General features: G+C 40.3%; 2 protein-coding genes and 1 long non-coding RNA gene across 9 annotated transcripts; all 3 read left to right on the forward strand.

Moving 5' to 3' along the window:
- Positions 1–13: 13 nt before the first annotated feature.
- Positions 14–14,889, forward strand: LOC135344059 (scavenger receptor cysteine-rich domain superfamily protein-like). 5 transcript variants are annotated; one of them, XM_064541141.1, is made up of 7 exons: positions 3,766–3,921; positions 3,987–4,142; positions 4,195–4,348; positions 4,405–4,563; positions 4,621–4,839; positions 4,895–5,045; positions 5,127–5,450. In XM_064541141.1, the coding sequence occupies exons 2-7, from the start codon at positions 3,996–3,998 to the stop codon at positions 5,311–5,313; spliced, it is 1,017 nt and encodes a 338-aa protein (XP_064397211.1). In that variant the 5' UTR covers positions 3,766–3,921; positions 3,987–3,995; the 3' UTR covers positions 5,314–5,450. The 5 variants fall into 5 exon arrangements, with proteins under 5 accessions (XP_064397209.1, XP_064397208.1, XP_064397207.1 ...); XM_064541139.1 differs by lacking the exons at positions 3,766–3,921; positions 3,987–4,142; positions 4,195–4,348; ... (2 more) ...; positions 4,895–5,045; positions 5,127–5,450 and adding exons at positions 14–152; positions 203–358; positions 420–578; ... (1 more) ...; positions 1,468–1,822; positions 14,659–14,889; XM_064541138.1 differs by lacking the exons at positions 3,766–3,921; positions 3,987–4,142; positions 4,195–4,348; ... (1 more) ...; positions 4,621–4,839; positions 4,895–5,045 and adding exons at positions 14–152; positions 203–358; positions 420–578; positions 625–783; positions 1,468–1,822.
- LOC135344055 (scavenger receptor cysteine-rich domain superfamily protein-like) lies at positions 6,887–8,905 on the forward strand. Of its 3 annotated transcripts, none has more exons than XM_064541134.1 (7): positions 6,887–7,018; positions 7,075–7,432; positions 7,487–7,636; positions 7,691–7,846; positions 7,901–8,059; positions 8,113–8,520; positions 8,582–8,905. In XM_064541134.1, the coding sequence occupies exons 2-6, from the start codon at positions 7,369–7,371 to the stop codon at positions 8,505–8,507; spliced, it is 924 nt and encodes a 307-aa protein (XP_064397204.1). In that variant the 5' UTR covers positions 6,887–7,018; positions 7,075–7,368; the 3' UTR covers positions 8,508–8,520; positions 8,582–8,905. The 3 variants fall into 3 exon arrangements, with proteins under 3 accessions (XP_064397204.1, XP_064397202.1, XP_064397203.1); XM_064541132.1 differs by having other exon boundaries at positions 8,113–8,503; XM_064541133.1 differs by having other exon boundaries at positions 8,113–8,503; positions 8,623–8,905.
- Positions 14,890–16,212: 1,323 nt separating the features above from the next.
- LOC135343739 (uncharacterized) lies at positions 16,213–17,188 on the forward strand. The gene is made up of 2 exons (XR_010397226.1): positions 16,213–16,803; positions 16,855–17,188. It is a non-coding gene; the product is annotated as an uncharacterized LOC135343739 (long non-coding RNA).
- Positions 17,189–17,456: the final 268 nt, after the last annotated feature.

Here is a 17,456-nt window from a genome sequence, read left to right on the forward strand (position 1 = left end):
TATGCAATGTGAGGTTAAACAACATCCTGTACAATTCGAATCAAGTTTATAATAGCCACTGTAGCCAATGTGCTAAATTAGTATCAAAATGCAAGCCACAAGCTTATTGCTGTTGGTTTCTACTACTGCTATTGCTACAGCTCAGCCACAAGGTATATAGTTATGTACTGAATTAGACCACATTATGAATTATGGAATGCAGAATGCCTCAATAAACAACTTCGTGAATCTATTTCAAATGTCCTTGAGTACTGTTACAATGGAGAATGGAGATGGCTCTGCCTTTCCGCAAACAGCCGATGGGATACTAATATCACAGTGGCTGCTTGCACACAACTGGGCTTCAGTGACTCTGAGAGTAAGTTAGCTGTCGTTATAGTAGTGGATGAATAAATTCAGGTGGCTCTTATTATTTTTAGAAATAACTAGAGGTGTACCACTGACGTGTCATACGCCTCCAATAAAAGTAGTCATTCTGAGTGACTGCAACAGACTGGAACTAACAGAGTGCATGGTGACACCCAGTGACAGCTGTGGTGATACCGGATGCTCTCTTGTGAAATTAGGGTGCAATACAGGTTGGTCTTGATTATATCAGAGTGAATTTACCTAAAACAATTTCAGCTAACTGCACTAAAGGAACTATTAGACTGGTGGGTGGATCCACTGACAGAGAGGGACGAGTGGAAGTGTGTGTGGATGGCAGACGATGGAGGACAGTTTACACTGGCAATCAAAAACTGGCAGGAGCTGTTTGTTCACAAATGGGATACATCTTTGAAGGTAACGGAGGATCAATCACATTACTCTAGCTACATGCATCCAGTATAGAGAGTAGAATATATACCACAAATATGTGAGTAGTTCTGAGTTATACTTATTAAATATCTTGATTAAAAAATCTGCATGCTGATACCATTGTGTACGTAATAAGCTATCAAAAATGTTTCCATGATAACTTAAGGTGCATAGTGGGTTTGTGGTGATTAAAAAAACAGTATAGCTAAACAATTGTAGGGAGTAATCAGTTAGGAAGAGAAAAGACCAACAGTTTCCAGCTAAGGTTTAGGATTTTGTCTCACAACATCTATAGGCATCTTATGAAAGGTTCACATATCTACACATCCTCCGCAGTGATCAAAATTGCTAGTTTTTAGTGCCGTTTCGGTTGAAGAGAGATTTGAAGAAGATCTTACGGCTAAGTTCCAAAAATTACACGGAGTAAGCTTGAATAAATTAGTTCCGGAGATAATTGATGTTACACACAATCACCCCCGTTTCCACCTAAATAGATTTCCCACAATAACTTCTGGGAAATTATTTTTGTAGCTTATTTATTCACCTACAATGGTGTCAGCACAATTTTTTAGAAATGTTTCAATCTTGAGATATACATTTAAGTACAACTACTCACACATTTGTGATATTCTACTCTCTAGACTGGATGCACTGTATATCTATCTACAGGAGGCACGGTGGCAGCACTCAACTCATTTCCTCCAGGAGCAATCCCAGAGTACAGACTAAACTGTAGACAACAAACCAATAGAGCATGGCGCTGTAGTCCAGTTGAAGAACAGTGGGTCGGCTTTGTGGAGCTTGGAGTTGTTTGTAATAATGAAGATATAACGAACATCCGAGAAACTACACAGACGTTGCCTACTACAACATTTACTGACAATTTCACCACCTGTACTGCTGGCAGTGGTGTACTGGCAACTCTCTTACTAGCCATAATTGCTGTTCTTGTTGTCCTACAAGCGGCTACAATGATTGCACTAATCAGCACCTGTGTTGTCTTTAAGAGGAAACTCAAACAAAAGTAAAGCTATAGCTAACAAAATAAACAATAAATAATACAGTATCCTATAAGCATTGCTTGTGTCTTAATATTATTAGAATGACCATGACTACACAACAAGCTGACCTAATCTATGCAGTGGTTGGAAGCTCACAAACTGAAATGAAGATTGACCCCAACATAGCTGCTAACCCAGCGTACGAGGCAGTTAAGTGTGACCAGGAGGACCACACCTACGATGTCGTCAGTGAGGGCGTGGCTTCAAGACAGAGGAGAGGAAATTAATTGTTGCAAAGATACATAACTTCAATTGTTGTATAGCTAAACCTATATTTTTCTGTTTAGTGGCTCTTTTTGTTAAGAACATGTACAGGAAACTAAATTGAGAACCACATGATTTGCTGCTATTTATACATTCTACCGGAATATAACATAATACCCAGAGATGGTAATAATGATAAGCTTCCTATAATTAGTGACTGCTAAAATAAACAACATGCATGTATGTACATAACCCACAAACAGCTGGGGTAGCTAATGCTGCCATTCATTGCCCCAAGTATTGTTCAATATGCAAGCAAGTCTATATACCATTAGACTACATTACATCATCTGTAATTGATCTGATTGGCTAAAAACAGTAGATTACATGGAAGCATAATCTACAAGAAGGTACTTATTCTACAGGAAATGGGCGCATATTCTACAGGAAGTGGACACATATTCTACAGGAAATGGACGCATATTCTACAGGAAGTGACAAATAATTTGCAGGAAGTTCTCAAAAGTTGAAATGAAATTTTTAGTGAAAGTGACAAGAAGATGACAAAAACATTATAAAAACACAGAATGCAATAGTTTGTTCAGTCAATATCCATTCTTTCCATGTCCACTGTTGCTTTGTATTGCTTTTTCCAGTTGGGCATGGGCAAGGGGGGCCAGGAAGCATCAAAAACACTTTAGCAGTCGCTTGACACTTTCTATTGAGTTTTTTAAGGTTCCATGCCGGTCCAGTCTGCTCTATACCCCCTCCACTCCACCACAGAGCTTCATTCTTCTTCTTGTAGTGTTGCAGTCAGTTCTAGCATAGTTCTAGGTTCTTTTTACTTGTCTGTTCTTTCCAGTATCTTCAAGAAGCGTTTCACAAGCTTTACTAAGTTTTTTCATTGTTTTGAAGCCGTCTTCTTATCTTTTTCTGTCAACTGGTGTCTCTCACAGCTCTCCAGCTCGTCCAGCTCGCACAAATTCAATTTCTGTTGCTATACGCACCAAACCTGGCTTTTTATAACCACGCCTCGCACATGCGCAATGAGGTCCAAGTTAGATAGACCACACCTACTCGTAGAATATGCGTCTTAGTAACCACCTTGGTTACGGTTAGATTCCCTCGGCTTTGCGCCTCGGGCTAACCGCAACCGCGGAGGTTACATAGACGCATATTCTACTCTTAGGTGTAGTCTATCCTATACTTGAATTATGCTGACTGGCATAGTAACTAAATGCAAAAAATATTGGTGGAAATAGTATGTTTTTGTACGTACTGCAGTACCGCATAGCGCGAAATTTTTGAGGCACTTATATTTTGTGGATTGGCCTCTATAAAAGCCAATTCGTTGCACAATGTTTGTGGAATGACTGCTTACCGGAAAGCCGCGCCTTTAAATCTTTGCATGATAGCAGGTAATTCTAATTAGACAACAATTTTCGTGGACTTAATTTTCGTGTAGAATTCTAACCCACGAAATCCGCGAAAATTAAGCCCCTAAAAAATTTCGCGCTATATATGGATTCAATTTTAAATTACTATAATTAGACTTAGGTGGCTTCAGGAGGAGGAGTGATTGACAAAGAATGTTTTACTTTCACATTACTTTCACATGTATTACCTTTAGCAGTCAACATCAACATAGCAAGCTTATTTTATGCATGCATAGAATAACATGCAGAGGTAATATATATGCATGAGGTTTAACAACATCCTGTACTGACTACAAGATTGGCCAAATCTAAAGTTTGGAAGTTTATAATAGCCATGCATAGCCATGTAATGTGCAAAATGCAAGCCACAAGCTTATTTTTGTTGGTTGCTACTACTGCTATTGCCACAGCTCAGTCATCAGGTATATAGTTATGTGTATTATACTTACATGTATATATACTGCACATTCTGAATTATGCAATGCAGAGTGTTTCAATGGACAACTTCGTGAATCTAATACAACATCACGTTTACTTGAGTACTGTTATGATGGAGAATGGAGATGGATCTGTTTCAAAGGTAGTCAGGGGGATACTGATATGTCAGTGGCTGCTTGTACAGAACTGGGCTACAGTGATTCTGGTAAGATAACTATCGTAATGGGAATAAATTAACGTGGTTTTTCGTTTTAAAGATAACTGCAATAAGATTAGTGTGTACAGTAAATCCTCCAAAAGTGTTCATTCTGAGTGACTGCAAAGAACCAGGACTAACCAATTGCACAGTGACACCTAGTAACAATTGTGCTACCCCATGCTTTGTTGGGAGTTTACAAACGTGCAACACAGGTTGAGTCATGATTTTCGGAGTGAATATTCACCTGTATAACAATTTTGAATTTCAGTCAACTGTGCTCTTGGAGAGATAAGACTGGTGGGTGGATCTACTGACAGAGAGGGACGAGTGGAGGTGTGTGTGGGTGGTAGGCGATGGAGAACAGTTTGCACTGGCAGTCAAGAACTGGCAGGAGCTGTTTGTTCACAAATAGGATACATCTTTGAAGGTAACACAGTAGATTGATAAAATAATGTGCTGTGAATTGTATAAGATCCACAAACAGGAAGCATTGTGGCAGTAAGTAACACATTTCCTCCTGGAGCATTTCCAGAGTATAGCCTCGAGTGCACACAACTAAGCAATGGATCATGGCACTGTAGTCCAGTTGAACAACAATGTGACAGATTTGTGGAGCTTGGAGTTGTTTGTATAAACTATGAGGAGTATTATGAACGTTCAAGGAACAGCACACTATCTACACACTTTCCTACTAGTTCAGAAGGTAAATTAGATTTTATGCGCGCATGCTGAAGCAGGAATATCACTTTAATTCACAGAAACGTATTCTACTCCTTGGGAAACAACTACTAACAATGGCAGCTCAACTTCACTGCTAGCAGTAATTGCTGTTTTTGTTGTCCTACAAGCGGCTACAATGATTGCACTAATCAGCACATGTATTGTCTTTAAGAGGAAACTCAAACAAAAGTAAAGCTGTAACAAACTATAATACATTAGTATCCTAAGCATGCTTGTGTTCTTATAATTAATACTTGTACATATATATAGGGTGACCATGGCTACACAACAAGCTGACCTATCCTATGCAGTGGTTGGAGGTACACAAACTGAAATGAAAATCGATCCCAACATAGCTGCTAACCCAGCGTACGAGGCAGTCAAGTGTGACCAGGAGGACCATACCTACGATGTCGTCAGTGAGGGGGCGGCTTCAAGACAGAGGAGAGGCAATTGACATTAACTTTAAATAATTGTTTTAGAAGGTTGTATAGCTCCTTATATTTACTAGCCAAGAGTATTAGAAACTAGAAGGCTCATTGTGACGACACGTATATAGAGGAGAGAATCTTACATGTGTAATAGTGAACATCAGAGGAGGTCCGACATGCGTGCACGAATCACTACAAGTTTAGTGCATTTGGCTAGAACTTTATCACGTGACCACAATGACATAAATACACTGAACTTGTAGTGATTCGTGCATGCATGTCGGACCTCCTCTGAGTGGACATTGCTGCATCGTGTACAGGTCATGTGTACATTCTACCAGACGGTAGTCTTACCCCCCCCCCCTCCGTAATAGCCTGCATAATTATGGCAATTATAATAATATTATTATGTATAAATTCATATTCAGTATTTGTTTAGACGTGCAAAATAAACATTGGTTAGGATGTTATTCTGATAGGATGGCCAGGGAAATCAACAGTAGCAAAATTAATGTCTCTATTTGGCAAGAGGGACGAACATAAACTACTGATCATGGAAGCAGCATGCACTTTATGAGTTGCATGAATATATAAGTTTGAAACAATAACACAAAGGTAATCTCCGTGATCCTTTATCTTACCTCCAAGGTCGTTAGGTTCAAACACCCCGGATGTATCCCGGACCTAGTCTGGTATTCGCCAAGTCAGCAGAGCTGCTCGAGACGGACTACACACTGGACTAGTGGTGTAGAACTGAGTGAAGACGAGACCTTGCTCGGCTAGTAACTGGATGTGGGGGGTATTGGAGGTGGGGTGTCCGTAGGGAGTGAGGTCACCATAGCCAAGCTATGTGGGGGGGAGGATATTGATAAAAGTACGGACATTAGAATTAGCAATAATTTTGCTATAGTAATTTTGCTATAATTATAGGCATGCTATAATTATGGATAGCTATTCATTAGCTAAAAGCACAGTAAAACAATTTCACATCCACAAATATTGTTTATGGATTTTACCACACTGCATGATGTACAGTATATACACCCATATCATCAGAACCATGTTGGGTGGTGTGGTGGCCATGACGATAAGATAGGAGACTAGCAGTAAGAGCACCAGAAATTTAAACTCTTCAGTCGAGGCAACGTCGTGAAATTTAATACGTAGTTTAGTGCACATGCACACTAACACAAGCACTCTGTTTTACTGTGTTATTATGCATGTGCACTAACTACGTATTAAATTTCACGACGTTGCAGATTATAATTATGTTGATCTGCAGTTATAATTATAGTTAACAGTGCTGCTGAGTGCATTAAGCTTTAAATTACAGCTTTTTAATTATGTGTATATATATGCAAGGATCGGTACAAGACATGCATAAGTGGGGGGGATAAACAAACTAATAATTATTTTGTTGCTGATGATGTGCATTCTTCAAGAGCCTCCCCCCCCCCCCCCCTTCCCTGTGCATGACAGTATGCAGCATTCAGATTGTTGAATACATAAATAGCAGCAACTATAATTATATAATAATAGTGTTTCCTGTTGACATATACCGATTGCTATACCCAAACAAAGCCAACTTTCATTATCTTAATCATATCTAATTATCTCGACGTTGTAACAAACACAGTACTATGAAAAGAGTGACCATAATGACTGTTCACCGTGCAGTAATCATTGGAATACTGTTGTCAATCACTTCAACTATTGGCACTAATCAACAAGGTATAATTATAATTATAAGTACACTAAGTAGAAAGAAGTTTACTTTGCAAATGTAGAGTGCTTCAATGGACAAGTTCGTAGACTTGTTTCTAATCTCCTTGAGAATTGCTACAATGGAGAATGGAGATTGATCTGTTTCTTGGAAAGTCAGTGGAGCGATCAGATAGAAAAAGCTACTTGCGGACAATTGGGTTATAGTGATTCTTTTGGTAATTGACTACGTACATGAGCCCACTACCAAAATTTTGTACAGTAACAGGAAATTCACTGCACATCCTGTGGAAAATTCATTTGGAAGTTTAGAATAACCATGCACTGCATGTGCATGCAGTCATTGTACATTTATTAATATGCAAGTCACAAGCTTATTGCTGTTGGCTGCCACTACAGCTATTGCTACAGCTCAGCCACCAGGTATAGCTATGTATATGTACTGAATTAGACTACATTCTGAATCATGCAATGCAGAGTGCTTCAATGGACAACTTCGTGAATCTAATTCCAATGTACTTGAGTATTGTTACTATGGAGAATGGAGATTGATCTGTCATGATGACAGCCAGTGGAACATTGATAAGACAGTGGCTGCTTGTACACAACTGGGCTACAGTGACACTCGTGAGTTAGCTATATATCATTAATGGTGGCTGAATAAGTGTTATCCTTATTTAGGGATAAATGTAAATCACACAAGGTGTGAAAGTTATCCAATAAAAGCTGTCACATTTAGTGACTGCAACGGATCAGGACTAATAAATTGCACAGTGACACCCACAGACGAATGTGGTCGCTTCTGCTCTCTTGTGACTTCAGGACAGTGCAACACAGGTTGGTCATGACTGTCAGAAGTGGTTTTACGGCTTGAAACAATTTTGCATTCAGCTAACTGCACTGATGGAGCCCTAAGACTGGTGGGTGGATCCACCGACAGAGAGGGACGAGTGGAGGTGTGTGTGGGTGGCAGGCGATGGAGGACAGTTTGCACTGGCAGTCAAGAACTGGCAGGAGCCGTTTGTTCACAAATGGGATACATCTTTGAAGGTAACAGAGGATCAATAACATTGTTCTCTATACAATTAAAAATCTCTATACAGGAAGCTCAGTGGGAGTAACCAACTCATTTCCTCCTGGAGCATTCCTTGAGTACAGACTAAACTGTGCACAACTAAGCAATGGAGCATGGCTCTATAGTCTAGTCAAAGAACAATGTGACAGCTTTGCGGAGCTTGGAGTTGTTTGTAAGAACTATAAAGATCAACCAGACATCCAAGTTATTACACAGTTGCCTACCACATCATGTGCCCCTCAAAGCAAAGAATATCTTGGATGTATATGTACTAATAATTCCACCACCTTTACTGCTGGTAGTGGTGTACTGGCAACTCTCCCACAAGCCGTAATTGCTGTTCTTGTTGTCCTACAAGCGGCTACAATGGTTGCACTAATCAGCACCTGTGTTGTCTTTAAGAGGAAACGCAAACAAAAGTAACAAAACTATAATGGTATTAACATTAGTAACCTAAACATTGCATGCTCTTGTGGTCTTAATACTCTATAATATAGGGTTACCATGGCTACACAACAAGCTGACCTAACATTTGCAGTGGTTGGAAGCTCACAAACTGAAATGAAGATCGACCCCAACATAGCTGCTAACCCAGCATACGAGGCAGTCAAGTGTGACCAGGAGGACCACACCTACGATGTCGTCAGTGAGGGGGTGGTTTCAAGATAGAGGAGGGGCAATTGACATACAAAACTTTGAACTTTTATTTTAGCCATTAGCATTTAATCATGTCACATGATAGCTAGAGCTATAGTTGTAAATATACAGTTAGTAAGTTGAGAGGCATCAAACTTATTAAGATACATGTACTGTGCCAAGAACATAATAAAGATTATAATTATAGTGTGAAGTTCAGATAGTCACTCTGCTACTGCATGCTAGTATAGTATCATAATGCAAGTCACAATCTGAGTACTGTTAAGGTAACGGAGGATCAATAACATTGCTCTTAGCTACATGCATCCAGTCTATAGAGAGTAGAATCCACAAATATGTGAGTAGTTCTGTAGTTACCCGAGGCGCGCGTGGGCGGCCACGGGTATAGTAGTCGTTAACCCGAGGCGCGTGGGCGGCCACGGGTTATAGTAGTCGTTTGGTTTGTTTGTTAACCCGAGGCGCGTGGGCGGCCACGGGTTATAGTAGTCGTTTGGTTTGTTTGTTTGTTTGTTTGTGACAGGTGAATCTACTCACCTGGATGCCACAGCACTGCGTTTACAGCATGGATAGCCTTCATACAACAAGTTATTAATTTTAATAGTGGCAGAATTTCATGTTAAACCTTCGTTGTCAAATAAAAACGAGCAAAAGCTAAGAAGCTTGTGACTGGGTCTGCTTACCTGGATGCTCTAGCACTGCGTTTACAGCATGGGTAGCCTCCACACAACAAGTCAGTACTTCTAATAGTGGCAGCTTTCGGTGTTAAAGCTTCGTTGTCTAATAAAAGCGAGCAAAATGTAGCTTGAACAGAACTTGCACATGCGTTACTTATAACTGAAGTGATCCTGTACCAGGTCCAGAAACAATGGAACAGGGTCACTAAAGTAGAAAGCTGTATATACCAGGAACAATATTGGAACAGGGTCACTAAAGCAGAAAGCTTGCTTTAGCTGACTGGGATCCATGCAGGACCTGGAGCCATACTTCTCTGAGACTCCATGCTTCTTTGCTGTGATCCTAATCCACAGTGCATATATTTATAGTACTACTACCTGTTCTCAAATGTTTCAGCATGCCTCCAGTCTGGTTTAGTTTTATTGCTCCTGAGTTGCTGTGCAAGTCATGCATGATGATGATAACAACATCACTATAATTATGCACTGCATTATATCAGTCTTCTGGTTTCTTTATAATCATGTCACCAGCCGAGGGTTTGCACTTTAGTGCTCTAGTTTGGTTTGTCTGTTTGTTTGTTTGTTTGTAAGTTCAGGATCTGCTCACCTGGCTGCCACAGCACTGCGTTTACAGCATGGATAGCCTTCACACAATAAGTTATTAGTTTTAACAATAGTAGATTTCGATGTTAGAGCTTTGTTGTCGAATAAAAGCGAGCATAAACTAAGAAGCTTGAACTTGCACGTTGGCAGCTAGCTAGCTCTAACACTATACACGCGGCCTTTATTATTTCCGTATTTACAGCTGAAGTGATCCCGTACCAAAAACAGTGGAAAAGGGTCACTACAATAGAAAGCTAGAATTGTGACTGGTTTGTTGCTCTGTTAGCTGACTCTGTGATCCTACTCCATCCAAGAGTCATACTTCTCTGAGACTCCAGGCTTCTTTGCTGTGATCCTAGACTAGGACCTAGTTCACCTCATGTACCACTAAAACTCTGTTCTCAGCATGTCTCCAGTCTGACGGTTTGGTTAACCGACGGTTTAGTTTTATTGCTCCTGAGTTGCTGTGCATGCTAGACAGCTCAGTCATACATCACTACATGCACTGCATTATATCACTCTTCTGGTTTATTTATAATCATGTGTCACCAGCCGAGGGTTTGCACTTCAGTGCTCTAGTTGTACTTATTAATAAATGTAAATATCTTATGATTGAGTAAGTTGATACCATTGTGTAGGTGAATAAGCTACCAAAAATGTTTCCATGACAACATAAGGTGCATGGTGGGTTTGTGGTGATTAAAAAACAAATTGTAGGGAGTAATCAGTTAGGGAGAGAAAAGGCCAACGGTTTCCAGCTAAGGTTTAGGATTTTGTCACAACATCTATGGATAGTTTGGCTATCTTATGAAAGGTTCACATATCTACACATCCTCCGCAGTGATCAAAATTACTAGTGCCATTTCGGTTGGAGAGCGATTTGAAGAAGATCCATGGAGTAAATTAGTTCCGGAGATAATTTTTTTCAAGCAAGCAAGCACAGATTGACATGTAGAAGCAAATTAAAGAGAGTTGGTTTAATTTTGGTAAGAAAGTTAGTGGCAGAGTGTCTCTGAGGTGGCCAGGTAAATTTGTGGGGTATAGTGATGGTCCGACCCTGCGACGATCTTGCACCTCTAATACATTGAATTGGTGATCCGAGGAGAGCAAATGATAGACGGCATTGCACCTATCAATGATATGCCCCCACCCCCCCCCCCCCACCTGGGGAGCACATGGGGGAAATGTAGTGGAATGGTCAACATATTGACGCCCCGCCCCATAGGTGGGGATTGGTGGGGGAAGTGACTTTCGATTGTAGCCGCCCTCGACCGTTGTTTATAATTATTCATGTTATTGTTCTCTTTATAATACATTTTTTGGCCTACTCAACATGGAGGATGGGGGATGGGGGAAAGTACACAGCTGATACGCCCCATAATACGTCACTAATAGGTTGTCACTTCCCCCACGTTTCCCCATATTGCCCCCGGTGGGGGGGGGGGGGGCATATCATTGATAGGTGCATCTTAATTGATGTTACACACATTTTTTTACAATCACCCCCGTTTTCACCTAAATAGATTTTCCACAATAACTTCTGGGAAAATATTTTTGTAGCTTATTTGTTCACCTACAAAATGGTATCAGCACAATTTCTTAGAAATGTTCCAATCTTGAGATACATTAATTTAAGTACAACTACTCACACATTTGTGATATTCTACTCTCTAGACTAGATGCACTGTATGTATCTCTACAGGAGGCACGGTGGCAGCACTCAACTCATTTCCCTCTGGAGCATTCCCAGAGTACAGACTAGACTGTAGACAACAAACCAATGGAGCATGGCACTGTAGTCCAGTTGAAGAACAATGTGTCGGCTTTGTGGAGCTTGGAGTTGTGTGTAATAATGAAAATATAACGAACATGCGAGAAACTACACAGTTGCCTACTACATCATTTACTGACAATTTCACCACCTGTACTGCTGGCAGTGGTGTACTGGCAACTCTCTCACTAGCCGTAATTGCTGTTCTTGTTGTCCTACAAGCAGCTACAATGGTTGCACTAATCAGCACATGTGTTGTCTTTAAGAGGAAACTTAAACAAAAGTAGCTGTGGCTAACAAAGTAATAACAAAACAATAACAATAAACAATAATACAGTATCCTAAGAATTGCTTGTGTCTTAATATTATTAGGATGACCATGGCTACACAACAAGCTGACGCAAAGGTTGGAAGCTCACAAGCTGAAATGAAAATCGACCCCAACATATAGCTGCTAACCCAGCATACGAGGCAGTCAAGTGTGGACCAGGAGGACCACACCTACGATGTCGTCAGTGAGGGGGTGGCTTCAAGACAGAGGAGAGGAAATACCATTGAATTATAACTTTTGATGACTGTGAAACATTCATAACAACTGAACACAAGAATATTCAGTGAAAATAGTATGGTGATTGACGATTGACAAAATTAATGTATTACCTTTTAATTAGCAGTCAACATCAACATAGCAAGCTCATTTTATGCATGCATAGAAATAACATGCATGCAGTAGTAAATTAAATTAATGTGAGGTTTAACAACATCCTGTGTAAAAAATTGGCCAAATCTAAAGTTTGGAAGTTTAATAGCCATGCAATGTGATGACATCAAAATGCAAGTCACAAGCTTATTGCTGTTGGCTGCCACTACTGCTATTGCCACAGCTCAGTCAACAGGTATATAGTTATGTGTGTATATATACTGCACATTCTGAATTATGCAATGCAGAGTTTTTCAATGGACAACTTCGTGAATCTAATTCAACACTTAGTTTACTTGAGTACTGTTATGATGGAGAATGGAGAAGGATCTGTTCCAGAGACAGTCAGTGGGATACTGATATGTCAGTGGCTGCCTGTACAGAACTGGGCTACAGTGACTCTGGTAAGTCAACTATTCGTATGGTGGATGAATAAATTAATGTGGTTCTTCCTTTTAGAGGCAACTAAAATTCAAACACATTGTTCAAATCAATATCCTCCAATAAAAGTGTTCATTTTAAGTGACTGTAAAAAACCAGGACTAACCAATTGCACAGTGACACCCAGTGACGCTTGTGTTACCTCATGCTTTGTTGTGAGTTTACGAACGTGCAACACAGGTTGGTCATGATTTTCGGAGTGAATATTCACCTGAAACAATTTTCAATTTCAGCCAACTGCTGTTGGAGAGATAAGACTGGTGGGTGGATCTACTGACAAGGAGGGATGAGTGGAGGTGTGTGTGTGTGGGCGGCAGGAAATGGAGGACAGTTTGCACTGGCAGTCAAGAACTGGCAGGAGCTGTTTGTTCACAAATGGGATACATCTTTGAAGTTAACACAGTGGATTGATAAAATAATGTGCTGTGAATTATGATCCACAAACAGAAAGCACTGGGGCAGTAAGTAAATCATTTCCTCCTGGAGCATTCCCAGAGCACAGACTGGACTGTACACAACTAATCAATGGAACATGGCACTGTAGTCCAGTTGAACAACAATGTGACAGCTTTGTGGAGCTTGGAGTTGTTTGTATAAACTATAAGGAGTATTATCAACGCTTAAGGAACAGAACACTATCTACACACTTTCTTACTCGTTCAGAAGGTAAATTAGCTGCACATGTATGCTGAAGCAGCGATCACTTGAATTCACGGAAACGTATTCTACTCCTCGGGAAACAACTACTAACAATAGCAGCTCAACTTCACTGCTAGCAGTAATTTCTGTTCTTGTTGTCCTACAAGCGGTTAAAATGATTGCATTAATCAGCACCTGTGTTGAAAGAACACAAACAAAAGTAGGAACTTATAATGCAACATAAGCATTAGCCTCGTTCCCTGGCCTTACTTTTTCTTGCTGTTGTCACTGTTCATCCATGAAAGACATAGTGCTAGTGAGGCAGCAAAGAAAGAAATGGGCGTACAGTTAAGAAAAAGTAAGGCCTGGTTTGGGAAATCGCGTGATCCACAAGGATTTTTATGAACGTGGGCGATATGTAGCCCACAATCGTGACGTAAGGTATTCTCCCACGCATTCAGAGTTAATAAGACTGTACTGAGACAACCACCAAGCTGTGCTGCAAGTCAGATCAGAGAACCAGCGTGGCCAGCTCTGGTGGCAGTAGCTACCTGCTATATATGATAATGATGACTAACTTAAGCTATTCTTGATCTATACTAGCATGTAGAAAGACACAAGAAAAGGTAATAGTCTGATAGAATCTGAACACACAATCTAGACTAGTAGATCATCTAGCTAAGCCTAAGGTATATAGCTAGCTATAGTGCTTGCAAACTTCCAGTTCCAAGTCCATGTCCAGCTTGCATGCTGCAGGCAAAGTTTTATTAGTCATAGATATCTGTGTGGGCAGTCCAACATCTCTAGCTCAGCATGCCCACGCTCATTTTCACCCTTCTACCACCCTTCTACCCTCACGCGACTTCCCGATACAGGCTCTCCTTTTTCCTAACTCTACGTCTATTTCTTTCTTTATTCCTCTAATTAACTACCGTATTTTATCTCATTGAACGATTAAGACAGTATTTTATCTTATTGAACGATTGTGATAAAGAACAGAAAAAGGAGAGCCTGTGTAGAGGCTACATAAGCATTGCCTGTGTTGTCTTAATACCAATGTGTTCTTATAATACTTGTACATATATATAGGGTGACCATGGCTACACAACAAGCTGACCTAACCTATGCAGTGGTTGGAGGTACACAAACTGAAATGAAGATCGACCCCAACATAGCTGCTAACCCAGCGTACGAGGCAGTCAAGTGTGACCAGAAGGACCACACCTACGATGTCGTCAGTGAGGGAGTGGCTTCAAGACAGAGGAGGGGCAATTGACATTATTTGTTGCAAACATACTTCGATTGTCGTGTAGCTATTATATACTAATTATATGTCATGTGCTAGGTGACTGTTTTTAACGACACATAATTATAGAGGAAACTATATAATAGTGGTCATTTGCTGCATCGTGTACAAAACGTGTATACACTAACTATACATACAATGTTACCTCAACGAGGAGTTTTTTGCTTGCTCTCACTGCTATAATTATAGCTATAATTATAGATAGTGCATGTACATTCTACCAGACACCCCCTGGAATAGCCTGCATGGCAATAATGATAAGCTTTCAGTGACTGCTAAATAAGCATGTTGTTGATACACAGACTGTACATAACCAAACAACTATAATTATGCCATTCACTCTGAATATAGTGACTATCGGGCAACTAAAGTTTCTACTGCAAAATACCATCACACACAATCACCGGTTGTATATAATGTCATAGTACATCGGATAGTTCTATGGAATTTTGATACGAAAATGACATAATGTGTGCATGCACTGAACACTGCATGGCTTAAATTGATTTTGGTAAGTTAGTTATCAAGTGCTGCATGCTACTGTTGATGCCTCGCGGCTTACAGGCATAATTTTGATAGTATGTGCCCTAGGACATACATCTATTCAGTATTTGTTTAGACAAAGAAACATAAACATTGGTCAGAATGCAAAATAGTACTTAGCAAGCTCACGTGTGCATATGAAATTACCTACAGCAAAAGGAATTACAACAGCTAGTGTTAAATGTGCGTTTTATGTAGTGTACACAACAGTATTACCTACCCAAGACTGCATGTATCCTTGGGAGCTGAACTCCCCAATTCATTAAATAATCCTCCCATAAAAATTATTATAGTAGGAGCCATGCAGCGCCAACAAACACCCCTAAAGTATCTACGTCCTTGCGGCGGGTACCTATATTACAGTTTTATCATGTGTTATCCTAGTAAAGAGAGTACCAACTCATCACAAACAACAATAAGTGTCACATGCCCTAAACACACAACTCATGTTTACCCATACTAATGTGTTGTTCCTACTAACGTTGGTTTCTGCAATCTCCACACAGTGTTGATGCAGGTATACTATCTCAACAAGCAATCAGAGCTATATACACAACAGGACATCAACACACAGAGGTCACCCTACACAATCTACACTGGTAGGCTAAACAGAGGTGATAAAGTTAATTGCTACTTTTGCTGGCTAATAAATGTGGAAGTACCTGCCATATTTTTGCAATTTGTTGTTGCGAAGCGATTACCACTTGCAAAATTCAAATACTTTGATATACTCGCAAAACATTCTATTATGGCTGTAGCTTAGAACAACTCAGGTACATTCAGGACTGGGACTAGCCTCGATCCCAGGCCGAGTTTTCGCTTTTATAACGGTTAGGCGAACAACTGGGCCTGGTACTAGTTGTCTGCGCATGCGTCAGTCGTTCGTCAGATTCTGACGAATGGATATTCTCGTTCACTTTCGTGACATTTATATTTGTGTACTATCGTGTACTAGAAGTCAGTTCCCGTTTTATCATTATTTGGAATGGCTCTTAGCTGAAGCTTCTCTCTTCTCTGAAGCTTATTCTGAAGACTGAACAACAAGGGAAGAGGTATAAAGCTTTGTCAAGCTTGTTAAGGTCAGATATTTTGTGTGGGCCCTATGGCCGGCTATGCTATCAAGTCTTGTTCATGTTTGGCAAGAATGTAGGTAGACTATAGTTTCATCATTAATATGGTGGATCAAGTGAAGAGTGTGAGCTAGAGAACTTGGTGCTGCCATCATCAGCTCGTCGACAATGACACTATAACCGAGAAATTTAATATGTATAGATCTACACGTATTTAAAATGTCTACTTCTCTGTACAGGAGCAATGGCTAATATCCAGCTATCCCAACAGTGCTCCTCTTGGCTATACTAACGGACGAGACTGGACAGTTTGAGGTAAGGGTTTAACCGTCTTTGGTTTCTTTTAATATTGTCCTATACTCACAGACACAGGACTGGAGTATGACCTGCTCATTCGAGCGTTGCTGGGTAGCTCAGAGACATCAAGAGAATCTACGTTTTCTCAAGCAATGAGTTACGAGTTGGGGCCTAGAATCAGAGAAGTCCAGCAGCCTGCTAAATCTTTTTGAAACGTAATTTGAAGGCATTCAATCATCCTGAAGTTGCCCTGGGTCACTGTAATTGTGCTGCAGCACAACTGGCAACTCCCCAGGCCTTTGTGAAGCAGCTCCCTATGTGCATCTTTTGTGTACTCACTCTGTGCATTTTCTGTGTACAAATTTCGATTATTGATTTATTAAATATTTTTGCCGACCACAAATATACAATGAAAATTTGACGCATGCGCAGACAACTAGTACCAGGCCCAGTTGTTCGCCTAACCGTTATAAAAGCGAAAACTCGGCCTGGGATCGAGGCTAGACTGGGACCAGCAATTATTGCTGATTCAGCGGAAACGAAGCTCCGCCCACGATTTTTACTATCAATTGTGCAGTAAAAATGGAGTTTTGCTGCTCTAATCTTTAGCTCAAATTCCGGAGCGTAAAACATTAGTTAAAGTGTTTACTTTTTAGTGCAGTAGTTAGTTC

This window comes from Halichondria panicea, chromosome 11 (genome assembly GCF_963675165.1).
Source record: "Halichondria panicea chromosome 11, odHalPani1.1, whole genome shotgun sequence".
NCBI classification, from domain to species: Eukaryota; Metazoa; Porifera; class Demospongiae; order Suberitida; family Halichondriidae; genus Halichondria; species Halichondria panicea.

Bases quoted from the DNA above. Each gene is read 5' to 3' on its own strand.
- LOC135344059 (XM_064541139.1), top strand. From the start codon at position 89: ATGCAAGCCACAAGCTTATTGCTGTTGGTTTCTACTACTGCTATTGCT. The intron at 153-202 runs GTATATAGTTAT...TATGGAATGCAG, and splicing joins TGCTACAGCTCAGCCACAAG to AATGCCTCAATAAACAACTT. The intron at 579-624 runs GTTGGTCTTGAT...AAACAATTTCAG, and splicing joins GAAATTAGGGTGCAATACAG to CTAACTGCACTAAAGGAACT.
- LOC135344055 (XM_064541132.1), top strand. From the start codon at position 7,369: ATGCAAGTCACAAGCTTATTGCTGTTGGCTGCCACTACAGCTATTGCT. The intron at 7,637-7,690 runs GTGAGTTAGCTA...ATCCTTATTTAG, and splicing joins ACTGGGCTACAGTGACACTC to GGATAAATGTAAATCACACA. The intron at 8,504-8,581 runs GTAACAAAACTA...TCTATAATATAG, and splicing joins AAGAGGAAACGCAAACAAAA to GGTTACCATGGCTACACAAC.